This window comes from Phocoena sinus, chromosome 5 (genome assembly GCF_008692025.1).
Source record: "Phocoena sinus isolate mPhoSin1 chromosome 5, mPhoSin1.pri, whole genome shotgun sequence".
Taxonomy (NCBI): Eukaryota; Metazoa; Chordata; class Mammalia; order Artiodactyla; family Phocoenidae; genus Phocoena; species Phocoena sinus.
Window position 1 is genome coordinate 45748247 of NC_045767.1, and position 27398 is coordinate 45775644.

The 27398-nt window shown below is 36.7% G+C and overlaps 2 protein-coding genes across 5 annotated transcripts in view; one reads left to right on the plus strand and one right to left on the minus strand.

Moving 5' to 3' along the window:
* NCAPG (non-SMC condensin I complex subunit G) overlaps positions 1 to 10407 on the plus strand; it is a 55447-nt gene extending 45040 nt beyond the window's left edge. Inside the window, exons 14-20 of the mRNA XM_032631894.1 lie at positions 2580 to 2761; positions 3036 to 3210; positions 5679 to 5840; positions 6063 to 6201; positions 6564 to 6647; positions 9201 to 9276; positions 10189 to 10407. Coding sequence (XP_032487785.1) covers positions 2580 to 2761; positions 3036 to 3210; positions 5679 to 5840; positions 6063 to 6201; positions 6564 to 6647; positions 9201 to 9276; positions 10189 to 10288 — 918 coding nt within the window. The 3' untranslated portion in view covers positions 10289 to 10407. The remainder of the gene's footprint in view (positions 1 to 2579; positions 2762 to 3035; positions 3211 to 5678; positions 5841 to 6062; positions 6202 to 6563; positions 6648 to 9200; positions 9277 to 10188) is intronic.
* Positions 10408 to 10563: 156 nt separating this feature from the next.
* The window catches only part of LCORL (ligand dependent nuclear receptor corepressor like), a 162481-nt gene continuing 145646 nt past the window's right edge, over positions 10564 to 27398 (minus strand). Inside the window, exons 7-8 of one of the 4 annotated variants that reach the window (XM_032631889.1) lie at positions 23532 to 23558; positions 10564 to 12870 (exon numbers count right to left, since the gene is read on the minus strand). In XM_032631889.1, the coding sequence (XP_032487780.1) occupies positions 12690 to 12870; positions 23532 to 23558 (208 nt within the window). In that variant the 3' untranslated portion in view covers positions 10564 to 12689. The remainder of the gene's footprint in view (positions 12871 to 23531; positions 23559 to 27398) is intronic. The other 3 variants (XM_032631890.1, XM_032631881.1, XM_032631891.1) reach the window with 3 other exon arrangements.

Below are 27398 nucleotides of genomic sequence, written 5' to 3' on the forward strand. Positions count from 1 at the left end.
GGAAGCCCCCATCTAATTATTTTCTAATTTCCATTTTGATGACTTCTTTGACCTTTGGTGTGTAAGAAGAGTGTATTGTTTAATTTACAGACTTGTGAATTTTACAGTTTTCGTCTCTTGTTGCTTTTCAGGTGTATTCCATTGTAGTTGGAGAAGATATTTCGTATACTGTCATTCTTTTTTTTTTTTTTTTTTTTTCCCCTTTTGTGGTACGTGGGCCTCTCACTATTGTGGCCTCTCCCATTGCGGAGCACAGGCTCCGGATGCACAGGCTCAGCGGCCATGGCTCACAGGCCCAGCTGCTCCACGGCATGTGGGATCTTCCCGGACCAGGTCACGAACCCGTGTCCCCTGCATCGGCAGGCAGACTCTCAACCACTGCGCCACCAGGGAAGCCCCAACTGTCATTCTTTATGAATTTATTAAGACTTGTTTTGGGCCTAGTATAGCCTCTGTTCTTGAGAATGTTCCATGTGCACCTGAAGAATGTGTAGTCTGCTATTTTGGGTTGGAGTGTTCTATATGTTTGGTAGTTCTAGTTCGTTTATGGTAGTGTTCAAGTCCTCTATTTCCTTATTGGTCTGTCTAGTTGTTCTATCTATTACAGAAAGTGGAGTATTGAAGTCTTCAGTTATTATTATAGAGCTGTCTATTTCTCCCTGCAATTCTGTCAGTGTATGTTCATATATTTTGGGGCTCTGTTGTTTGTTGTGTATATGTTTATAATTATCTTTTTGATGAATTGACCTTTTTTAAATCAATATTTAATGTCTTTTGTATATTGTAACAGTTTTTTACTTCACATTTGGACTGCAGAATGGTGGAAATAAGTCCTTCCTTATCAGTATTTTCTTTTTTTTTCTTTTATCTTTATTGGAGTATAATTGTATCAGTATTTTCTTAAATTTTGAGTTATTAGCCAAGTGATAGACTAACTTCTCATTGGCAGTTGTCTAGTGCTGTGGGCTTGCTGACATTGCATAGATGGAAAACTGTTGCACATGAAAACTGTTTGACAGTAGATGAATGGTTTTTGTTTTTTTAAATAGTGCAGGTACATTAATCTTCTTTTGGCTAAACTAGATTCTGTGGCTTTGATTTTATTTTTGTCATAAACACTAAAACATCTTGACTTCCTTGACTGTCCTCTGGGCCATAAATAATAGTTTTTCACATGCTTTAAAGACTTGCAGTCCTGTCCCAATTAAAATTCCCATATTAGAAATTTTTAAAAAGACAGAGGGCATGCAGCCTTTGGAGTTGGAGACTTAAAGATTTGTGTTCTGGTAATGTCTGTGAATCTTCAATAAGGTATTTACTATCTCTGTCCTGTTTCCTTATCTTTAAAATGGGAATAATGATGCCTATTCAGTGGGATAATTCTTTAATTTAGTCAACAAATATTTGAGAGCTATTTATGTGCCAGTCATTATATGCTCTAGAGAGTACAATGCTGAGTGGAACAAAGTCTCTGCTCTCATGGTTGTTGTGAGCCCTAAATGAGTTTGTATGTGGAAAGCACATGCCAGTACCCTGGCACTTATTAATCTTATCAACCTCTACATTTTTCTTCTTATTTTTGAGTTTTGAAAAATTTCTGAAATAGTTCTTATATCTGCTCATTCCTCTGTTTTTCCTCCTGTCCCCTCTAGTTTAGACTTGTCTTTCATTCCCAGATTATGGCCTGTCTAGATAATTTTCCTGAAATCTCATTCAAATCTTATCTTCCTACCCTTTCAAAAATCTTCAACCATATTTCTTTACCTAATTTTCGAGGTCTCCCTAATCTGATCACTGAGCAAACTTACTTTCCATCAATAATAATAATCACTGACATTTGTTGAGGATTTACTGTGTAGATAGCACTCCTTAGAGCTTTACATGTATTATTTCTTTGTGCTTTTTGATAAGTAGTTTTATTATCCCTTTTTTGTATATGGAAAAAGTGAGGCACAAAGAAATTAAGTAATATGCACAGGATCAGATCATGCAGCTAGGAAGTGTCAGAGGCTTGAATTTAATTCAGGTTCAATAACCAATATTTTTAATTACTACTCTTTTATATCTGTACCTGCATTTGAATACCACTACATCTTTTCCATTTTCTTCTCTAGGTTTGTTTTGGTTTCTCTTTCTAGGAATGCCTTTTTCTACTTGTACACTTTCTATTCACATTTTACCTATTATTCACACACATTGCCACACCCACCTCTGGAGCTTTCATTTATAGGCACCTCTGATGGCAGAGACCATTACTGAAGGTTTTCTGTATCTTAGCACCATGAGAAGTGTTTAATACATATAGTTTTGATTTCTGGTTTCACAATATTATAAGATCTTTTGGTTTTTCTAAAGAGTTTAAAAGGAATTGAAGTTTTCATAGCTAGACTAATAATTTGTCACATAGCCTTAACCTAAAAGGAAAAAACAAAATCTTTTTATGTGCCTTTAAAATAATTCATAATAACAGGAATGATTTTGGATAGTTTATATACAAATACTTATTTTAGGCTACAATGTAAGGCTTAAAAATGAAATACAAATAAAAATTTCTTTTAAATGAAAGTCATTTTTAATAGGTGTCTGAACTCAGGACAGGAGCCGCAGAAGGACTAGCCAAGCTGATGTTCTCTGGGCTTTTGGTCAGCAGCAGGATTCTTTCTCGTCTTGTCTTGTTATGGTACAATCCTGTGACTGAAGAGGATGTTCGACTTCGACATTGCCTAGGCGTGTTCTTCCCAATGTTTGCTTATGCAAGCAGGTATTTAGTCATATTGATAAATCAAAATCTAACTTGAAGTTAAATTCAGGCTCCCTATGAGTCATATCTATAGTATTTTGTTGTTAATGTTCTTTTTCTTCAGTGGTAAGTGAAGAACTTACTTAGATTCTATCTACCTGTATTATTTGGCTCTTTCCTAGATGAATATGTACTCTATCTTGGTGGGGTGCATTTAATATATAATGTTGTTGCTGCTTTTTAAAGAATCATATGTTTTTTCTTTGCCAACATACCTCAAATTGTTTTTCAATAGGACTAACCAGGAATGTTTTGAAGAAGCCTTTCTTCCAACTCTACAAATACTGGCCAATGCCCCTGCATCTTCTCCTTTAGCTGAAATAGACATCACTAATGTTGCTGAGTTACTTGTAGATTTGACAAGACCAAGTGGATTAAATCCTCAGGCCAAGAATTCCCAAGATTATCAGGTAGGTGAGTATGTTAGCCTGTGGATGGTCTAGGGATGGTAACTAGCATGCTTTGGTAAAATAACCCCTCTCATAGATTCTTTGAAATAGTGAGAAGCTACATATAGATCTTGAGATTTCTAGTTTATATGGTAGCACATAACACAAAGCAAGAAAAAGAAAAAGATCTTTTGCAACTATGTGGGTGGACCTAGAGGGTATTATGCTTTGTGAAGTAAGTCAGAGAAAGACAAATACTCTGTTATCACTTATATGCAGACCCTAAAAAGTAAAATGAATGAATATAACAAAACAGACACACAGTTATAGAGAACAAACTAGTGGTTACTAGTAGGGAAGGGGAGGGGAGAGGGACAAGACAGAGATAGGGGATTAAGAGACATAAACTACTATGTATAAAATAAACTGCAAGGATTACTGTACAGCACAGGGAAATGTAGCCATTATTTTATAATAACTTGAAATGGAGAATAATCTATAAAAATATTGAATCACTCTCTTGTGCACCTGAAACTAATATAATATTGTAGATCAACTATAATTTAAAAAAAAATCTTTCGGGAAATGGGGAGATAATCATATAAAAATAGAAGTAATCAGTGCTAACATTTTTGCTACTGAAGAGAAGTTACCGAAAATTCATCATCCTTACTACCCCCTCCCCACCTAGTTCTGGCTGTTAATCATTCTGAATAATGACGTGTTATGTAGGACTCATTGAGTCCTCAGTTGTTGGCTTACCTGCTCTGTTTCTGATACAAGGAAGGAGAATTCAAAGATTGAAACTCACCTCAAGCTTAGTTTTGTTTTTAATTCAAAGAAGATATAGTAAGTGCATACTCTCCTACAAATTACATGTAAGCTGGTTTTTAACCCTTTAATATCATTTGATCAAACATTCACCATATTGAAAATTAATGTGTTAATTATTTCAGATGCCAGCTGATTAAGTTGAAAATATTGGTCTTCTGTTTTGTTACTTAGTGACTGTATACTTCATTTGAGTTACTATGTTACATGTTATTGGAAAGAAGATTACAATGGATATTAAGGCAAAATATAGTAAGGGTCAGTGATATAGCTACTAAGTGCTTTAGCACTTTAGAAGATGGCGAGCTTCATGTGGTATGGGTGATGAGTACAGCATTACTAGTTTTAAATCTCACTGAGTAAAATTCACTTAGACCTTGTTGGGATTTGGGGAGTGGTTTGGATAGAGAGAAAGACTTTTAGTAAAGGTGATTAAATGTAGCTGGTAGTACAAGTCATGTTGGGGAACTGTGGAAAAAATCTGTCAGCTAAGGATCCTGAATAAGTCTGTTAGGGAAGAACATTAGGATAGGGAATTTGGAGCTGACTCTGTTTGCAGGGCGTGTAATGAAAGGGTATAATGAAAGGGTTAATGGGATGACAGTTACTTATTAGGAAGATTAATTTGGTGGTCAGTTTCATTAGGTGAGGTGAATTGGTAAGAGGAATAGGGAGAGAATATTAATAAAGAGGGCAGTTAAAAGTTGATATAATTAGGAGATAAAAGCTTACAGAAAAAGAATAATATAAAGTAGTAGTAGAAAGTAGACAGAAAAAAGTAGTAGAAATTGACAGAAAAAAAATTACGGGTAGAAAAGCCTAGAAGAACGAACTTTGTGTGAGGCAAGGGAGATGGAGGAATCCAAGATAACTCTGAGGTCCTAAGTGTGGGTGACAGAAGACTTCAAAGAAGCTGTTGACATTAGGGCGTACTCTCATGATCAGCATCTTGGAGGAGTGAGGGAAATAGATTGGGCAGAGGAAGAAGTTGAACTGTCATGCACTTTTTTTTTTTTTGCGGTACGCGGGCCTCTCACTGTTGTGGCCTCTCCCGTTGCGGAGCACAGGCTCCAGACGCGCAGGCTCGGTAGCCATGGCTCGTGAATCTAGCCGCTCCGTGGCATGTGGGATCTTCCTGGACTGGGGCACGAACCCGTGTCCCCTGCATCGGCAGGCTGACTCTCAACCACTGCGCCACCAGGGAAGCCTTGTCATGCAGTCTTAAGGTCCCAGCTGATCTCACAGAAGTTCCAGAATTGGGATAGTTCTTTGCTTTGTCCAGAATTGAAACAAGGCTAGGCTGTTGTACCTGTACATCTACCAGTTATTGAATGTGGACTAACCCTTGTGGGGAAGGTGTGACCTTAGGCAGAGCCCATTGTCTTCAGCTTGGATCAGTTCTACACCTGGGAACTTTTAGCCTCCATAACTCGTGGTAGCCTGGAGAATGAATGGTCAGTAGTAAAGCAGATGGATCTGAGCCCTGTACCATAGCATCCACTCTGTAAGAAGCGGAGCTCACATGGGGAGGACTATGATAATTTTGTTTTAGACATTTTGGATTATGTCAAGATAATTAGTTGGAAATGATAGATGTGTCAGACTGTATTGTAATCATACCATTTCAATTGACAAGGATTTTTCTCTTGATTTTCCAGGCCTTGACAGTTCATGACAATCTGGCTATAAAAATTTGCAATGAGATCCTAACATGTCCATATTCACCAGAAATTCGGGTCTATACGAAAGCCTTGAGTTCTTTAGAACTCACTAGCAGTCTTGCTAAAGATCTTCTGGTTCTACTGAATGAGATTCTGGAGGTAAGTAGTTTCTAGTTACTCTTAATGTGTATAAATTTTTATCAAAGTAGAATTTACATGATTCTATTAATTTATGCATACATTAGTATGCTGTGACTTTGCTCATTTGAAGTAAATATTTCCTTCATAAATTTAATAGAATTTTTAGAATGTTGTATTATCAGTATATAGCGTTTTTGAAAGATTAGAAAATGCTGCATTAAAAACAGTTTTCTGTTACAGCAAGTAAAAGATAGAATGTGTGTGAGAGCTTTGGAGAAAATCAAGGTTCAGTTAGAAAAAGGAAATAAAGAACATGGTGACCAAGTTGTAGCGGCACAGGATGACAACACAACTACAACTGTTTTTCAAAGTGAAGATGGTAATGACATACTAACCTGAGTATTTTTAAGTTTCTGTCCTTTTCATCTTTACTGAGATACATTGTTTTCCTCCTCTAACATATATGTGATTGTATGTCAGAAATGGAAGAAAAGTTTTTCTAATTAAATCCCCTTAGGAAAGTGTATTACTGAGAAGTGTTCACTCACCATATGACCATGCATACTATGTTCCTAAGAGTTTTGCTTGCTTATTTTCCAGTGTTCACATTTTTTTGGAACACTTATTTATGATAAATTTTCAATAGCTGCTATTGGGACTGGTTGTCATTGATTTGATCATTTAAAGTATTTCATGAGGCTACTTTTAGTTCATTAATAATTGTATTATTTCCTTTAATAGAAAACAACAAAGAAGTATATATAACTCCTGTCAAGGATGTAAAAGCAACCCGAATGAAATCCACTCAGCAAAAGACCAACAGAGGTAATATATGGATTGACTAGCTTTTTTAAAAAATAAATTTATTTATTTAGTTTTGGTTGCATTAGATTCTTCATTGCTGCACATGGGCTTTCTCCAGTTGCAGCGAGTGGGGGCTTCTCTTGTTGCGGAGCACGGGCTTGAGGCACGTGGGCTTCAGCAGTTGTGTGTGGGCTCAGTAGTTGCGGTGTGCAGGCTCTAGAGTGCAGGCTCAGTAGTTGTGGCGCCCGGGCTTAGTTGCTCTGCGGCATGTGGGATCTTCCCGGACCAGGGATTGAACCCGTGTTCCCTGCATTGGCAGGCAGATTCTTTTTTTTTTTTTTTTTTATTTTTGGCTACATTGGGTCTTCATTGCTGCGTGCAGGCTTTTCTCTAGTTGCGTCGAGCGGGGGCTACTTTTCGTTGCGGTGTGCGGGGTTCTCATTGTGGTGTCTTCTCATTGTGGAGCATGGGCTGTAGGCGCGAGAGCTTCAGTAGTTGTGGCTTGCAGGCTCTAGAGCGCAGGCTCAGTAGTTGTGGCACACGGGCTTAGTTGCTCCATGGCATGTGGGATATTCCTGGACCAGGGCTTGAACCCATGTCGCCCACATTGGTGGGCAGATTCTTAACCCCTGTGCCACCAGGGAAGTCACCTGGATTGACTAACCTTATAATAAAACTTTTCAGTTTTGTTATCCAGTGAAATACTTTGTTTCCTTAAATAGGTAAAAAGATCATTCATTGTCTTCAGTATCCTTAACTTTCTTTTTGATTTATTTTAGCTGATATTAGGTTTTGCTTTGTGTCTAAAAGACATCAGTGTTGCTTCAAGTGCTTTTGATTGAAAGAAATATGATGCAAAAGATCATACTGCAAAGGACTATTTGGGTTAAATTAAGATTTTTATTATCAAATGATGAACAGTGATTTTATATTTACATTATCAGTTGTTTGTGGTCTGTCCTTTATATGATTAAGCATTTTTGTCCCTTTTATCCTCCTAGTATTTTTCTAGGCTTCTGTTTTCCGTTTTATTTCATATTTTCCCAACATAATTTATTTTCAAAGGAATATCCAACAATAGGGGATTTGCTGGAATAAAGTAAATGTTGACTATTAGGGGATTACTTAGAAAAAAAATGTGAAATTCAAGGTCTTTTTAATCTTTTATTATTTTCTTATTACAAAAGCAATGCATGCTTATTACAGAAGAATCAGAAAACACATCCAAGCAAACTAATCAAAAGAATGCTAATAATTCCACCTATGAACCAACCATTATTTTAATCCTTGAAAAATATTTTTTTGAGGCCCTCTTCTGTGTAGACTTAATTTTTTCCTAAATGGAAAAAATATTGTTTTGTAGCCAATCAGTTATTTAAATGCTAATTGCTGGCTAATTGTTTCACATTAGTCCCATATTGTTGGATGTTTTCTTGGGGATAACTGCATTAGAAGTTTACAAGCAAATATGTACAGTTGGAAGAAAACAGAAAGAAAAAGTCTCACTTGAATAAGTAGGGTATATAAATTTCAACCAAATGATCATACTGAATAATCTGCTTTTGATCAGATTGGTTTTAGTCATGTATAAGAACTACCTCTTTTTTTTTAATAGCTCAAACTTCATTTATATATGCTGTTTTATTATCATAAATGAGCATCACAGGCCACTTCACTGCTTAACCTTGTGAATTTCTAGCTAGAATTTTTGTAACCCCCCAGCATATAAAGGGCTTTAATTTTTATACGGAAATGTTTTAGAACACACATTTGAATTGACCATGTATATGTTCGAATATTTTATAATAAACTATACCTTACTGATTAAAGTTCTATTTATTTAGGATCTGTTTTATGGGCTTAATCTCTCTTTTTAACCTTAATTTTCATTAGGTTCTCCATATACCTTGTGCTATGAGGTACTTTATATAACATTTTTCACATGCTTCTTTCCCCCAAATAAATTTTTTTTTTTTTTTTTTTTTTTTTTTTTTTTTTTTAAGAGACGGGGTCTCGCTATGTTGCCCAGGCTGGAGTGCAGTGGCTATTCACAGGCGCGATCCCACTACTGATCAGCACGGGAGTTTTGACCTGCTCCGTTTCCGACCTGGGCCGGTTCACCCCTCCTTAGGCAACCTGGTGGTCCCCCGCTCCCGGGAGGTCACCATATTGATGCCGAACTTAGTGCGGACACCCGATCGGCATAGCGCACTACAGCCCAGAACTCCTGGGCTCAAGCGATCCTCCTGCCTCAGCCTCCCGAGTAGCTGGGACTACAGGCGCGCGCCACCACGCCCGGCCCCCCAAATAAATTTAACAAAATTTGCCACCTATAACTCAATTTCCATCTTTTCCCTTGCCTATTATAAGAGCTTACAAAAGAAATTAGTAAAATTTTGATCTTGCTGGGGTTCCTTTTCTCCATGGTGTTGATCATTTGTATCAAGGTGGCTGGGAACTAGGAGGAAAGGGTGTTGAAGAGGGAAAAATAAAGGATTTGGGTAGCCCAGAAAACAGGTTAAAAATGAGCAATTGATAATAGATTTTGATAATGATTTATATACTGTCTTTAAGGACGGAGAAAAGTGATAGCTTCAGCTAGAACGAACAGGAGACGTCAGACTGTTGAGGCTGAGGCTGACTCTGAAAGGTATGCCATGCACATGTAGAATATGTAAAGAGGTTTATCGTCATTTAAAAAAAATGTCTAGAAGTTAAAAAAAAATTGTAGTTTGTTTATACTGTGATTATTTAACAAGATAATCCGTGAAGATTTACAGCTTTTTAGATTATGTATCTAAGAGCATTTGACTTCCTCTGGCTTGTGTGCTTTTCCTGTTCGTTGACATGGCTTTTAGTACTAGGTAGTTATCTTTATGTTCTTTCAAATTGTATTTCCATGTATTCCTCTAATTATAAGATCATGTATGTATGACTTCTCTGAACTTGAATTAGCAAACTATTTAGATTCAGATTTGGGTTTTCTACATTTATAATGATAGAATAATTCTGCCTATAATTTGGATGATATTAGTTATATAGTTTATTTTTGGTTTCTGCCAATAAGCCATTGTTGGAAGCTGTTTACAGCTGCTTTGCATTCATTCATTCATAGGTAAAATATATATATTTTCAGTTTATAACTTTAGATCAAGTTTTAATTAAAGTATCTTTTGGGGAAACTTGCTGTTTACAGTGTTTTAGGAATGTATTGCCTAAATAAATAGAACTTATTTTTTCACTACTTGAGTTTCCAAAAAAACTCTTGGGCAGTTGTTATGGTTCCTGTTTAATTACAAGCTTCATTGTAGAAGTTTGGGTTTTTGTTTTTTGCTTTTTTCTGTATAATAACCAGGTTCCATGTAGATATAAAAAAAAATTAGGTTTTCCATGGTTCACTTTGCTGGATAGCCAATCGGTGTTTTTTGGTTTTGAGATTTCAGTTTTAAGCTTAATGGAATCAGGATATCAATCACACACGGATAGAATGACAAAGTTTTATTTATAAATAAACTGGTTTTAAAGCTTGTATTTAAATTGGTGTATTTCAACATCTGTTTAGTGATCATGAAGTTCCAGAGCCAGAATCAGAAATGAAGATGAGACTACCAAGACGAGCAAAGACAGCAGCACTAGAAAAAAGTAAACTTAACCTTGCATAATTTCTCAGTGAAGATAAAAATTAGGAGAAGATATGATGGAGGTGGAGTCATTTGAAAAATGTCCTTTAAAATTATATTCATTTCTTTGCTTTAATAAAGTTACCCTTGTATGAAAATTAGAAGAAGTCTGATTCTTGTAGAACCTTCTGCTGTGTGATTCCACATTACTTTAGCCTGTATTGAAGCAGTGAGACAGCGTCCATCAGTGTGCTCCACAGACCATCTCCATCAGTCATGGATTTAATCAGAATCTAAGGTGGGCCCAGGAACCTGCTTTTTAACAGCCTTCCCAGGTGATGCTTATGAGTTCTCACATTTAAAATCATGGCATTATAGACAACTTTTAAATGTAACTAGCTGGTAACTTGCATTTGAAAAGTTTGACTTAGATGTGGCAGATCCAACATAGATAAAAACATCTCAGAACACATTTTAAAAATGACATCTTAAGGGCAAATGAAGTACCACAAACTGGCTAGAGAGGAGCTTACTTCCAGGAAAGACTAGTATAATGAACCAAAGTCCCCAGCATCCAAGTTCAACAGTTATCATTTTGATAATTTTGTGATTCTTACACTTAAAACTATTTTGATAATGCTACATGCATGAGTAATTTTTTTCATAGAATGTTTGCATATGAGAGCCCAAGTTTGCTTATGTTGCGATGGTTCCTGGGTTAGGGAAATGTTCACATATACATATTAATGATGGAGTTCTCTATGTTTTTGGCATAACAAAATATTTATTGTGGGTAATAGAAAATACTAGTAGGAAAAGAATGTGACAGGAAGTCCACTATATACTAATGTGTGAATGAGCACTATTTCTTCACTGTAAATTTATTTTCTGAATTGGCACTGGCCTGACTTAAGAAACTTAAAACCGTGTCAAATCAGTCCTCTTTCCTTCTGTAACTCCCAACCAAACACCTTTTACTCCTCTAATAATCATCATCTCTATTATTCAGAATAGAAATACCCTAACATCGGATCTAATACATTGGTTTTAATAATAATTGTGCTTTTTTAGGTTTATTTACCAGAGGCCATTTAAGGTGATGTTCTAAGATGGAGCTAAAGTAAGAATGCTGTGCTTTTTTGAGCCAAATTGCTACATTACATATGTATATGTGCTTTATAAAACTTAGAAATATAAAAGGAGTCTGAAGGTTACAAAGAATGCTTATTAAGAAAAAGGAAAAGGCAGATATGGTGGTGATATGAAACAATGAAAAGTAGATGATTGTTTCTCATTCTGTTGGCTCTGTGTCTTTTCCTGTGCTTCAAATTCCTTACGTAAGCCTTTTTGTTAAATCCCTGTCTTTTTAAAAATAATTTGGGGGTTGGGGTAGGTTGGGAGAAATAAGGACTTAGAAGGTACACAAAATGTGCCATAAGTAAAAGTCTTTAGAAACACACTAAACTAAATCCCATTTAACCCATAGCCAGGCAATCCAAAGGGAAGGAGCCATGTTCTTACACACTTTACATGGACCACCATACCAAAGCTTTCCTTCTCAGCCATGGGAAAAATTAAGCATCAGACTTTGAGTATTCTTACTATTCAAGTTTTGGACACAATCACATAAGCCAATCACAAAAGCTATGCTTTTGTACTACTAAAGAGGTAAGGAATATTATCCTCATTTTAAGACATCCCTTTACACTTTAAAATAAATGGCTAAAATACAGTAAAATCAATGGATGTAAATCCATTTACCATTTTTCATTCAAAATGGATAACTTAAAAAAACCAAACTGTATTCTTATCTGCAAGAGGCACAGATTTGCTGAAGAGTCAACATGCAATTGTGCCATTGCTCTTAAAACCCAGACTTCATAGGTTTAAAAGTACAGAGAAATAACTGATCAGTTCAAATTCTCCTTATGAATGGAAACATGCTACTTGATGATAAACTATGATCGATTTTTCTATACATATATAACTTTGAAAGAGATATACTTCTAAGAGATACCTTTGCCTTTTACCAATTTGCTTCGAGGTAGTTGGTATCCACCTGTTATACAACTGTCCATGGGTCAGGTAATCACAAATCTTTACAATACTAGCCTTCTAAATCTCACAATGCATTATATATTAAGACATTGTGCACGGAAATAAAACTGGGGACAATATATTTAAACTTAGGGAGTAAAAAATTCACAAAATACCATTAAAAAGAGAAACTTCAAAAATCCATTTGTACTGCAAAATTCCACAATGGTCTGGTGTAAAACATGTAAAAAGACATACAAAGGATATAATCAAAATGATTAATGCTAATGATTTAATATATAGACAAATCACAAGACTAGAAGTATTTCAAAATCAATCGATAAATGCTTATCAGCAGGAAGAACGTTGACGTACAAAATAAGGATAGTGCAAGAAGAACTGCAATCTATTTCTCTTCACTTTTGAGATTTTGGTTATGAACTGTACAGCTCGCTAGAGATGCTGCTGTCAAATTCAGATTCCATTCAATGGGACGATTAAGGCACATCTTAATGGGGCTCAAAGGGCAACTTGCTGTATTCCCATCAGACAAATTCACTTTCTCATCAGTTTTCACTTGTAGCATGCTGGAAAAAAAAAGTGTAAAGCACTTCAGTTTTTACTTTAATTTCAAAGAAACTCAACCTTGTAAAAGAAAATTCAGTAGTTTTATTGTTCAGACCTCTAAACAAGAGATGATTGATTGTTGGGTTGTTTTTAGCTCCTGTCTCCTTAATGAACTGAATTCAACACAGGTAATTGAGAGGTCACTCAGATACCACTGGACAAAATTAGCATATACAGATTTCATCAGTATGCATCAGAAAGGATATTCAACCTTTCTTTTAACTTTTCCTTTAACCTACCAGGATCACAGCCTCTGAGACAAGAAGGAATTAACCTTTGTTGAATGCCTACCATATTCTAGGCACATTCACATGCATAATCTCAAATTTCATAACCACCAAGCAAGGGTGGTATACTGTAAGCTCATAAGAAACGATAAAAGTGAGTCACAGAGTTCCAGTACAAATAAAGTCGAATCATGGGCTGGAACTGGAATACAGTCCTTGCTCTTTCCCTTATGCCTGTCTACTAGCTCTCTGATGAAAATCTTCTCTAAAATCACAGAAACTTGAGAGTCCAAAGGATAGCTAGCCCCTCCACATGTGTAATATTAAAGTCAATTCACATCTTCCAATGTGAATCCTTACGTTTAGAAATGATTTAATAGCTTGCTATACATTAGCTCATTTGACACGACTGATTAGTTCAGTTAGACTACATCATTCCTAAGCTTTCTTCAACAGCAGGTCAATGATCCTTCCCACTCGTAAAGAGGAAGCTGAGTTGTGTAGTATTTTAGTGGCTTATTAGAGTTGGTAAATGGCAGCAGCATCCAGACTTCTCTCCTTACAACTTCAAACAACTGACTCACTTGCCATTCAATAAGCCAGAGATTTAACCTGTTAAACCATATTTTAACAGCCATTATATTTTCACTGAGTGAGTTGAGTTCTCCCCAAACAGTCCCAGTTCCACCGAATGACATGGTTTCAATTTTTATAAATAATGAAACAAAATGACAGCTTAAAAGATTATTCATCAAAAATAGTAAATCATCATTAAAAAAATATCCAAAACCTAGAGATATGATCAATAACAACAGTAGTGTTTTTCCTTCCTCCAAGGACTGCTAGTCTTCATATTTTTATTTGTATTTTCAAAACAAGAAAGTCTGATGTATGACTCTTTGAGAAACTCTAAAGCAAGCTATAAAAATACAATGATATTAGTTGAGGTAGCTTGGTAGGTAAGTGTATCAGGCATCAAACTCCACAATAAAACAATGGCATGGAGCAACAAATCATAGTCCTTTTTCTGTTTTCTGTTTGCTATTTGATTGACAAAGGTATATTCATCAGAGAATACTATTCAATGACTACACTATTGTTCTTTTCAATACTTTAAAGAAAGACTTTTAAAGTTACTTTTCTAGAGAGTGTACTCCAAATTTGGGAACACAAATGCCAGGGATGCACAAAACTATACACATGCATGGGAAGAAAATAGGCAAGAAAAAGAACTAAATGTTGTTAGTACCAATATACAGATTGACATGTTTAATTCATAAATATATACCTACAAAAAAAAAAAACTAGCTGGTGTTTGAAGTTTGGGCACTACTGATCTTGAAGTGCTAGAACCAGAGGCATTAGAACAGCAGAGCTAGAAGTGACCTTTCTAGTCCCCACTTCCCTGCTTTTTTTTTTTTAAGAGATGATAGGGAAACTAAGATATAGGAAAATAGAAAAATAAACTGCTATTGTTCAGAGTGTTCTAACCAGATGTATGAGGACTAATATAAGAATCTCGATCTCTAATTATAATCCAGTACTTACCAGAGCACTTTTCAATTCCATCTTCTCTACCAGTCAAATTATTTAACAGTTTTTGAATACCCATCAGAAAGCACTTTTGGATACAAAGATGAAGATATAGTCCACGCTTTCAAAAAATTTGCAGTCTACAGGAATTTTTAACAAATATACCTTTATATTTGGAAATTAAAATTTTGACTAGTTAGGTTTAATGTTAGAAATTTTTCATAGAATCATATACATTTGTACCAAGTGAAAGATTAATGTTCAACTTTTCTTAATGTATTTTTTAAACAGTGATTTTTTTCATGTTTTAAAAATAGGTAATAAATCTGCAAAATTAAAAATAGATAACTACAAAATGTTATACAATGAAGTCTCTCACTGCTCCTAGCCCCTCTTCCAGGAGCAACTACTGTTGCCAATTTCTTGTGTATTATTCCAGATAGTCTCTCTGCATTGATATATATGTATATATTGTCTGTTTCAAATATCTCCTTTCCCCCTACACAATTCTGAATACTGTTCTGTATCTTGCTTATATATTTTGGAGCTTCTTCCATATTTGTACAATGAATATTTGATTCTTTTAATAGCTACACAGAACTCCATTCTACGGCTATGTCATAATTGACTTAGCCAGTCTTCAACTGACAAACTTTTGGGCTATTCCAATCTTTTGCTTAAAAGTATCAATGTATTGAATATTCTTATATGTGTCTCTTTAAGTATATGTGCAAGTACATCTTCAGGACTGATGTCTAGGATTGGCATGGCTGGGTCAACGGGTGCTTTAAAAATTTTGATAGATATTACCGAAATTCCCTTCACAGACTGTGTACCTTTTTACACTCTGACCAATGATATATGAAAATGTCTTCCCTCAAACTCTTATAACAATGTATAATAAAATTTAGGGAAGCTTAAAAAACTGTATGCCCTTGCTTAATTTGCATTTCTCTTCTCAGTAAAGTTAAACTTATTTTCATATCTTGAAGCCATTTGTATTTCCTTTTCTGTGTTGCCAGTTGAGACGATGACTTCTCTCGTATTGCCAGGCAGTTAAGAATTAATCCTGTGTTCTGTGTGATTAATCCACAGGGGTGGGATTAATGCAATCCCACCCCTCCCCACCCTGCCTAGTTTATTTGTTGTTTGTATCTGCTTACAGTGAGTTTGTCATGAATCCATTTTAAATTTTATATCATCAAATTTATCAGTCTTTTATTTCATGGCTTCTCTGTTTTACATCATGATTAAAAAGCTTAAGGAGCAGCATTTGAATCATCTGATAAAGTGGCTTTATATGTCCATATCCAGGATTCTAATGAAAGCCCAGCAACAGTGTATCCAGTGGTACTCTTGAGAGTAAAGAATTGGGGAAAAGAATGTAAGGACCCAGGTTCCAGTTCGGACAATATTAATAAGCAGCCTTATGACCTTGGACATGTGACCTTAGCCTCCTTCAGCCTCACTTTCCTCATCTGTAGAAAAACAAAAGTAAATGACATCTTCCCTGCTTACATGTTTCTGATGATCTAATTAGAGTCAGTTAACATGCTTTAATAAGCATATGGAGCTATAAACAAATGCAAACGCACATACTTTGGTGAAAGGGGGAAGAAGCTGGAGAGAGGTACTTATCCGAAGTAAGTCCCCTTCTAACTCTATCTCTACCATCCAGGAACCCAGATGGCAAGTGAGGCTGAATAAGGGCAAAGGGTGCCTGCAATGATTATGGCAGGCAGCTCAGCCTATTGTCAATACTTCAGTAATTTCACTCACCCTAAGACAAAGCCCCTCTCCACCATCTGAATGAAAGTTTACAGAATATGTGCATTTGGAAAGTATCAAAGATAAAACTCATTTGTGAGTTATGAAAATCCAAACAATCATTATCTGTGATTTAAAGTAATGATACTGATAATTCTAACAAAAATAATTTTTAATATATACAACTTATAATTTAAACTTGTTTTACTTATTGCTGGAGATAAGTGATAGTTCATTTCTGTCATACAGACAATAAACTTAAAGTGAGCCACACTGCAGGAAACAAATTTTAGTGTGATCAAGACAGGTCCGAAAATAGCATTTGTAGAGCAGTTGCTATATGCCAGGTAATATGCTAAAAGCCTTTTTTACATTACCTGATTTAAGTTCTAACAATAATCCACTGAGCCTCAAAGAAGTAAAATGACTGACCCAAGGTCACACAACTAAGTGAGTCTTCAGGGCCTATGATCTATTTACACTATCCTGCACACTGACACTTGGTTTGTGATTCTGTCATGATTCTCCCTTCGTGTTAATATCCATTTATCTATTTCTTTAGAATACTTAACATACGCCACATGTCTGGCCTACGGCCATAACCTTATCCAGGAGACCTATATGTTTAGAGCATGACTTTTCTTTATGTTTAACTAAAGAGGGGGCTGCCAGTCATATCTTTTAATTTCTCAGTGTGAAAAAAGAAAAGAACGTTAGGGCAGAGACTGACATGAGAGCTACCATAAAACTATTCCTTAGGTTAAGGGTTTCAGGGAACACAAGTTTATCTTTTCAAAGAGAGAAAGAACTCAGTTGTATGCATGCATAAACAGTTCTGATATAGGATTTGGAATGTGAATAGTTGCTATAATGTCGCTGAAACCATCAAATTTGAACTTACTTAATGCCAGGGGGTGACTGGTTTATTTTCCTTTGGAAATAATTAACTGAATAAATTACTGTTAATTCAGTAAAAAGTTTACTGAATAGTTGTAACTCAGCACTGTCTTTGACCCTGATCTCTCTACAAATCTGTCCAAATATCATGATATGGTTGTCAGTTTGCAAAACTAGAGCAGAGAACCTTCCTGAAGTAGACAAGTGTATTGCCATGTTTTGGATGTAATAAGAAGTTATAAAAATGAAGTCATTGGTCTACTGGACCCTAAATGTGATGGTTCTTAGGTTCTAGGAGGCCAGTATAGACGACCATGCCACAGAGCAAAATGTTTCCCTTCTATACGGAGCTGGCATGTGTTCATCAGCCAGGTCCGCTGCTAAGTTAAATCCTTAACCAGCACCTACCTAATATGTTAGGAATATAAAAGACTGTGATGGTATCTGTCTTCAAGGGTTTTGCAGCTTGGTAAGGAGACAGTGGGGAAAAAGTATTCATAAGTTACCAGAATTAAAAGCAGTAAAAAAAGGAGTAGCTAAGGGCAAAGGGATTACAGAGAAGGGAAAGATGAATCCCAGAAGTGGGGAGATGAGGGGGAAAAAACATTTGAAATAGGTCTTTAGGGATGAGGATTTTAGGAAAGTGGGACAGAGGGAGACTTTAGAGCCTGAGTTCTGATCCTGAAGCAAATCACTCACCCGCTGAGTGTACACTCCTTAGCCTCTAAGCTTCAATTTAACTGGATAGTGAAGATAGAATACCACATCTTAAGGGTAATGTGATTATTAAATGAGTTGATGTAAACAAAGCACCTGGCAGAGAATGCATGTAAGATGCCCAGCTGGACACATAGTAAGGAGTCAATAAATGTTAGTACTAGTAACAAAAATCAAAATAAAAAATTACATGTGTGGGAATAAAGTATGGCAGATATGTGTATGATTTGTTTCTACAATGTTCACCATACTAGTTTGTTCCTATAATTTGTATAGTCAGATAATGATACGACAGTTTAATTTTGAATCTCTGGGCTTAAAGGGGATCAAATGTAAAAAAGCCATACAATGTAGCCAGGTAAACATGGTCCACTAGTGAACCATGAGGTCTAACATGACCAAATAGATCCTTTCTCTTGTTGGCAAACTCTCTAAGAGTTAGGTTGTACAGGTCTTTTGGTTTTTTTAAAAGACTTAATTTATCTCAAGAGTAAAATTTCCCTTTGGTAAGATACTGATGAATTTAAAGGCTTTGATAGATTGTTAAGGGGGAGATTTTAAGTCAGTCATTTTTTCTGCCTTGCTTTTGATTATTTGATGTGGTTACTGGAGGAGCAGAAGAACCTGGTGGTTAAGAGCAAGACTTGGAAATCTGAGAGTCTCGGATTAGAGTCCTAGATTTGCAATTTTACTGCAACCAATTTTAGGAAAATTACTTTTTCAATAAAAGATTAGCACGTATACAGATTGCCAACAAACACATGAAAGGATGCTCAACATCACTAATCATTAGAGAAATGCAAATCAAAACTACAATGAGGTATCACTTCACACCAGTCAGAATGGCCATCATCAAAAAATCTACAAACAATAAATGCTGGAGAGGGTGTGGAGAAAAGGGAACCCTCCTACACTGTTGGTGGGAATGTAAACTGATACAGCCACTATGGAGAACAGTATGGAGGTTCCTTAAAAAACTAAAAACAGAACTACCATATGACCCAGCAATCCCACTACTGGGCATATACCCTGAGAAAACCATAATTCAAAAAGGGTCATGTACCACAATGTTCATTGCAGCACTATTTACAATAGCCAGGACATGGAAGCAACCTAAGTGTCCATCGACAGATGAATGGATAAAGAAGATGTGGCACATATATACAATGGAATATTACTCAGCCATAAAAAGAAACGAAATTGAGTTATTTCTAGTGAGGTGGATGGACCTAGAGTCCGTCATATAGAGTGAAGTAAGCCAGAAAGAGAAAAAGAAATATTGTATGCTATCACGTATATATGGAATCTAAAAAAAAAAGAACCACCTAGGGGCAAGACAAGTATAAAGATGCAGATGTAGAGAATGGCCTTGAGGACACAGGGAGGGGGAAGGGTAAAGCTGGGACAAAGCGAGAGAGTGGCATGGACATATATACACTACCAAACGTAAAATAGCTAGTAGGAAGCAGCAGCATAGCACAGGGAGATCAGCTCAGTGCTTTGTGACCACCTAGAGGGGTGAGATAGGGTGGGTGGGAGGGAGACGCAAGAGGGAGAAGATATGGGGACATATGTATATGTATAGCTGATTCACTTTGTTAAAAAGAAGAAACTTAACACACCATTGTAAAGCAATTATACTCCAATAAAGATGTTTAAAAAAAAAAAGAAAGATTAACACATGGTGCATAGTATGTGCTTAATTAGTAAGTGCTACCATGATTATTAGAGAGCAAACCATGGTAATCAAGAATTCAAAAGAAAACATTTAGAACTGAATCATTTCTACTGAGAAATGAGATAATCTACCTGAATTTTTAGTTGAATGGAATGAAGGAGATTGCAGTCAGATCAAAGGTACAAAACAAATTCTCCCCAGGAATCAATGAACAGTTTGCACTGCTATGTGACTTAGAAATGATTCTTGGCCTTGTAGGGATCCCGGAATTTCTTAGTGAACTTGTATATTAAATTAGTACAACACAACTGTGCCTAAAGCAGTACTGTATTCAAATATTCAGTAACTACATGTGATTCACATACCTTTATAAAAACAAAATAGAAAACTTCAGTACTAAATTAATAGGAAAGTAAAAGCAATTAGCAAGTTGTTTATCTAAAATAATGCCAACTAACTGTAAAAGATCGCAGAACCTGGCACGACTTAAAACAAATGTTTTTGAACCCTGTTCCCACAGGCCTTCTCAGGAACTTATCAATGATCATCACCAATGATTCCGACCCTCTTTTTTTTTTTTTTAAATATACCATCTGTGGCAGATTAATTCCATTAATAGCCTCAGTTCCTCACGCATCACTATATGCACTCTCTCTGCCCTGTCATTTTACCATGTCCTCTCATTCTGCCTCACCTATGTGATTTGCTCTAGCTAATAGGATATTAGCAAATATGATGCAAGCTGAAGTGGGGAAATTGGGCATTTATGCTCACTTTTACACCTCTGCTTTTGCCCTGAGAACATGCCTGGGCTGGTTTACTGGATGGCTATGAGAGACTCAGGGGGAAGCTGCTGTGGAGCAGGGCGAAGCTATCCACTTGACAGCCAGCTAACCCCAAAACACTCGACGGAGCCCAGCCAATATCCAAAGAACCTCCAGGCTTATTTGCAAATCACTGATTCATGAGTGAAATAAATGCTTATTTACCTTAAGCTAATGAGTTTTGGGGTGCTGTGTAATGTAGCCTTGCTGTGGCAATGGATAAATAATAGACCATCTCTTCTCAACTGGATCCTCACCATGACGTTTAAACAAGCGCGAGGTCTCTCATTCCTTAGAAAACAAGGCTTCACTCAATCTTTTACCTTCCTGAGGTTAATATTTTTAGAGTTAGATTACTTTAATGAGTTGTCCTATACTTGCTACCACCATTTTCGATACCTCTCATTCTTTAACCTACTCCAATCTAGCTTCCAGGCCTTTTACTCCATGAGGGCAGCACTAAAGTCACCAATGAAATGATAAGTCTAATGAACGATCTTTAGTTTTCAACTTTTTTGCCTTCCTAACAACATTCAACACTGTTGCCCATTTCTTCTGCTATGGACTGGATTGTGTCGGGCCCCTCTCTCCCCCATGCCCCTCCCGTCTCCCTGCCTCAGATTTATATATTAAGAGATATAGGGCTTTTAGGAAGTAATTGAGGTGAAATGAGGTCACAGGGCAGGGCCATAATCCAATAGGATTGATGTCCCTATAAGACAAGAAGGAGATACCAGAGAACAGGAAAATGGCCTGCAAGCCAGGAAGAGAGCTCTCACCGGCAACAGAACCCTCCAGATCTTGGACTTCCCAGCCTCCAGAACTGTGAGGCAGGAAATTTCTGTTGTTTAAGTCACACAGTCCATGTTATTTTGTTATGGCAGCCTGAGCAGAGTAAGATACTCTCTTTCTTGAGACTCACTTTTTTTTGTCTTTTGAGACAAAAAACAATACTGGCTTTCCTCTGCCTCTTCCTGTCACTGCAAGGCATCCCACTCTGCCTGCAGAATACATACTGGCATTTCTCAAGGTTGAGTCCCAGGCATTCTTTTCTTCTTCTCCTATACTCTCCCTTAGCTCTCATCCATACTCAGTTTCAGTCATGAATGATATCCTAGATATCTCAATTTTCCTGAGTACTCAACCTAAAGCAGCTCTCCCTAAAAACTCCTTATGTCATTTAATTTCATTAACACAGAATTTACCAGTGCCTTCTGTTTTCTATTTTATTTTTCCCCTCTCCCCCAAAAATACAAGCTTGATGACAGTAGAAATCCCTGCTGGTCTTGTTCAGTATATTATTTTCAGCACCCAGCATATAGAAACTGGATAAATATTTGTTAAAAAAATAAATCTGGGATATTTGTTTCTGGCCATGATGAAGTAACAAAATGAATTTGCCCTCTCACTTTAAACAACTTAAAAAACCCCCACAAAATATATGAAATAATGTTTTTAAGATAATGGATGACAGGATGACAATGATTCCTGAAAAAAGGGAAGCAAAAGGTGGTAAGTCCTAAACTTTTCTCTGGCTTACTGCTTGGAGAGTTTCCAGGCTGCAATATAGGGGGAACCCAAATAGAGCTTGGAAATCTTCCTGAGAAAGGAAGACAGAGTTTGGAGGTGAAGGAGTCCCAGGTGACTAGAACGTGTGGAGCAGAATACAGGATAGAGAGCTGCAGACAGAGCTCGTTCCAGAGCTCCTCGCAAGTCTGTCGATAAATACTGATCAGTACATGAATGCTTCCCAAGGCTGTGAAAAAGACCACTGGAAAGGACCAGCTGGAAAATACCTAGAGGCCATACAGGACTGGATATGATTGGTGTTCCCACCAAAAAGAATGGAAAGACCTCCTAGCCCCTGGGGCATTAAGTAGAGTCCTCAGACAGGTGTTGGTACTACCTGACTAGCGGGGTAAAATTAGCCACTGAGAGGACGTGAACATGGTTTTTGAGAACCTGCATGGTCTATCCTTCACTTGCCCCTCAATCTTCACCACACCTGACATCATGCTCCTCCTTTCCGTCTTGACTCAAGACACACCAGTCATGTCTTATCCCTCTTACCCGCCAGGAATACCATGCCTCATACTTTTTTCACATTCAGTTCTTCCTGGAAGATCACTGCTCCCCTCCCCATTCTCTGCCACTTGGCCTAGTTGGCTCCTACTCAGTCTTCCTACTCACTCTCACTCAGCTCAATGGTCATTTCCTCAGAGAAGTCTTCCTTCACTTCCCTGACTTGATAAGATCTCCCTATAAGGAATTCTCATAGTACCGCCTACGAATTAAGAAGTTGTAAGATTTGTGTAACTGTTTTCTCAATGTCTGCCTCTCCAAACAAACTTGACCGTGAATGGAGTGACATCTGGTTTTGTCCCCCCATCATATTCCATATGTCTAGCATACTGCCTGGCACACAGGAGACAAACCTTTTTGAAAGAATTAATGGGGTCTATAGATACTGGCTTCTAAAATCTAGCCTTCTGTACGTTTATATAACACAGAAGCAAAGAAGCAAACAAATGAATTTTCCAGGTTGCCTAGAACTGGAATTGAGGGGGAGAAAAAAGAAGCCAAGGTCTTGCTTAAAATTAAACAAAAACAAGGAAGAAAAAAACCTGGCAGGATGAAATCATTCACACACCTACTCTGCCTTCTATTTTTCTGTAATTAAACAAAAGGTGAATTCAGGAGGCTTTATTAATTATGATAATCACAGGATACTCAGCTCCACCACAAAGAAAACTATTTACTGCCCAGGAAAAATGAGGAGAAAAACATGGTAGCCATGAAAGCTGAATTAAAAATTTTGAATTACTAAGTGAAGAAATAGAGAAGGGAAAATAAGGGGTAGAAAAGGGGAGAAGAGAACACTTGAGGAAGGAACTTAAGGTGTGAAGCACTGAAATCAATCTCTTTCTAACAGGTGGTAGCAGCTGATTAAGGAAGAGATGGGTGACCCTTGAACTTACCTCAGATAGACAAAGCAGGTCTGGAGGCTGCTGGGAGAGAATAAAGGTTTACAAAACAGAATAAAACTGGCACTGACGCTCCCCAGCACCACTCTGCTGGATAAAGACAGGTCTTGTTCCATAGAGAAAAACAAAATAACACAACTACACGTCAGAAATGTATGGTGTGTGAGGTGGGAGTGGACAACAGGGAGTGAGTATGGATGGGTGTTGGGAATTAACTGGATATAATAATCTTAATTTACTAAAAAAATACAATAATTTTTTTTTCTAGTCACACCTTATTAAAATTCTACTGATATTACCAGGGGTCAGCAAACTTTTTCTGCAAAGGGCCAGATAATTAATATTTTAGGCTTTGTGGGCTTTATAATCTCTGTTGCAACTACTCGATTCAGCCTCTGTGGCATAAAAACAGCAATAGACAAACACATAAGTGAATGAGCATGGCAATGTTCCAATAAAACTGCTTACAGACGCCCCAAGTTAGAAAGTTAATTTTGTTTGAAAATAGTGCTGTACTCCATATCCATTAAAAGGGAGAATCAGGGCTTCCCTGGTGGCGCAGTGGTTCAGAGTGCCTGCCGATGCAGGGTCCCCTGGACTCAGGTTTGTGCCCCGGTCCGGGAGGATCCCACATGCCTCGCAGAGGCTAGGTCCGTGAGCCATGGCCACTGAGCCTGTGCGTCCGGAGCCTGTGCTCCGCAACAGGAGAGGCCACAGCAGTGAGAGGCTCGCGTACCGCAAAAAAAAAAGGGAGAATCAAACAAATTATCTTTCTTTAACTTATACTAATTATGTTGCCAAAGTGAAAAAACAACTTGAAATATTTTTTGATAAGTTCCCTGAGTTCCTTTGTAACTCTAGTATCTAACAATGCATGGTAGATCAAAAGAAAAATATACAATATTTGTTGAATAAACTGAATAGTTTTCCATGAAAGATATGGGGCAATTAGTAAAGCAGAATGTCCGTAACAGTTGACAAAGCAATGGTATATAAGATATGCAAGAACAATTCTAAGACAAAAAATCAAGACAAGGAATTACTAAAGTAGCTGTTTCATATTTTAACATAGTATTATGGCAATAATACTATATTAAAACTCTTTAAAACCTAACATTCTTCTCTTTACTCAGTTCCTATGAAAATTATAATGATGGGAAAATAACCAATTGTAAACAGAATGGATTTTTATTAAAATTTTTTGATTTCATGAGAATACTTTAAATTATTGGGTCACAGTTTTAACATTTTTACTGATGGCACTGGCAAGTTAAATGGTAATATGAAGCCCATGTAATTAAGAATAGGTCAATGTGTTTATTATTTCTTACATTAAAATATCTGTCTTTGTTTCATCCAGTTCTGACCAAATTAAGTGTGGATAAATTAAGACTTGAGGAGACACTGATCTCGTATGTTTTCCTAAACTCATAAGATACTTTCTCATGGTCTGTAATACAGAGAGGAAAGCCACCTGAACTGACTGCTACCACAGCTCTTTCTTTCTTAACTCATTATGAAATAAAATCTAATATACAAAAATGAAACTTATTATACAAAATAGGCTGATCCACCATGCATTGTTAGACATTAGAGTTACAAAGGAGCTCAGAGAACTTATCAAAAAATATTTCAAGTTGTTTTTTCACTTTGGCAACATAATTAGTATAAGCTGAAGATAGATAATTTGTTTGATTCTCCCTATTAATGGATATGGAGTACAGCACTATTTTCAAACAAAATTAACTTTCTAACTTGGGGCGTCTGTAAGCAGTTTTATTGGAACATCGCCATGCTCATTCACTTAAGTGTTTGTCTGTTGCTGTTTTTATGCCACAGAAGCTGAATCGAGTAGTTGCAACAGAGATTATAAAGCCCACAAAGCCTAAAGTATTAATTATGTGTCTTCTTTCAATGGTGAATCTTAGTAAAGCACTTACAATTTAATTTTGATTACTCTAACAATTTACGTACAACAAGAACAAATCTAGTACCTAGATTAACTTACATTTTTACAGTCATTGCTTTCTTTCTGGGAACATCACAGTAAGTACAGAGAAAGCCTAGCAGGAAACTATGTAGAGCAGTGCTTCCTAATTATGTTGCCCAAACTGTGTTCTGTGGGATATAAAATTTGGAGAATGCAGTTTAACATGCTAATGGGGCACTGCGACTCAATAAGCGCAGCGAAGAGAAGGGAGCATTTCCCAACGTTATTAGACCACAGAACGCTCTGCACACAGAACATCTTGGTGGACGAGCATTTCCTGGAATACACCTTTGGAATGCTTGCGTAGCAAACCAGATTAAGGTGACCAAATAATCCGGAAACGTTTTTCTATCAGAATGAAATTCAGAAAATCATCTACTCTATGCTTCACAGTTTTTCCATTAGAAGATAATTATGATGCTGAGTAACAGCACATGAAGTAACTCTAATTCTAAATTTTATTTTTAAATGCTAAAGGCTACTCTGTGCCGAGGGTTGCCTCAACCATACAAATTTAAAAGAATATCTTGAGTTAGGATTAAAAAAAAATATGGTAAAATGTTCATTGGCAGGACCAGAGAAGTATGCACGGTTAGTATCAGTTTTAGGTAGTTAAAGGAGTAATCACCCATCAGTTATATATACCTGAGTGAAAACCAGAATTCTGAATGGAAAGAATATATATATATATATATATATATATATATATATATATATATATTCAGTCGTTTTTGAGAATAGACCACAAAACAGGAGAAGCTGACAAACTGAACTTTTTTCAATCCAATCGAAAGTGACAACTTGAGTTCTGAATTTTTATGGGAAAATTTAACGTTTTAGGAAAATAGTAGCTTTAAGTACACACTAGGTTATTCTAGTTTGAAATTTCCTCAGAGGTGTCCAAAGTCCACTTATTACATCCAGATATGTATCAGTTAGGAAAAGGCACACCTTTGCTTTAGGAATTCAAGACACTGACATTGAAGAGGTCTATATTATTATTTTCAATAGTCACACACAATTTTAGGCCATTATCACCTCCGAAACCATCTCTTACAATTGGCCCTTCACACACCCCATTCTGCCCTCCCCTCAAATCTACACTGTGTGCAGCTATTAGAAAAAGACTCCTTAGAATTACACTTTGATCACATAGTTTATCACAATTCACAGAATGAATTCTTGGTTTGATCTCTTTTCTTCCTGTTACACCCACCTGGTGAACCTAATTACTCTTAAGTATAAGGGCCCACCTTTCTCCAAGCTTACATGCTGGCAACTGAGATAAAATCACAAAGCTGTTCAATCCTGTTATTTCTTGAGACAGTATTTCAAACATTATCCATACAGCTCAATGCCCACCATGCTACTCTTAGATTACCTCTTGATTCATAGAAAATAGACTCTACTATCCTCAATATTCTGCCCATAAACTGCTTTGCATCCTCATATATTATCCCCACTATCCTCATGTTTTAAGAGAGAAATGACTCTTCTGGCCAAAACCAATCTCTCTAATGATGCCCCAAGATATCCCATAATGAAGTCAGGGGCTTCACTCCATTTCTCCTACTTGCCATCTCATTTTTCTATCTTCAATCTTTTTTTTCCACTGGCTTCTTCCCATTGGCATCTAAACATCCTTCAACTGGGCTTCCTCTCACTACTTCCCTATTTTCTCTCCAATCATAGCTATTTACATTTTTCTGTGCTAATTTTCTTCATTTCCTCTTCCTACATTTAGTCAATCACAACATTTCTGGCTCTATTAGTCCACCAAAACTGCTCTCTCCCAAATCTCTAAAATAACCTCTTGTGCTATGTTCAATGGAACATTTCAAGGCCTAACTGACCTCTTAATAACATTTTAC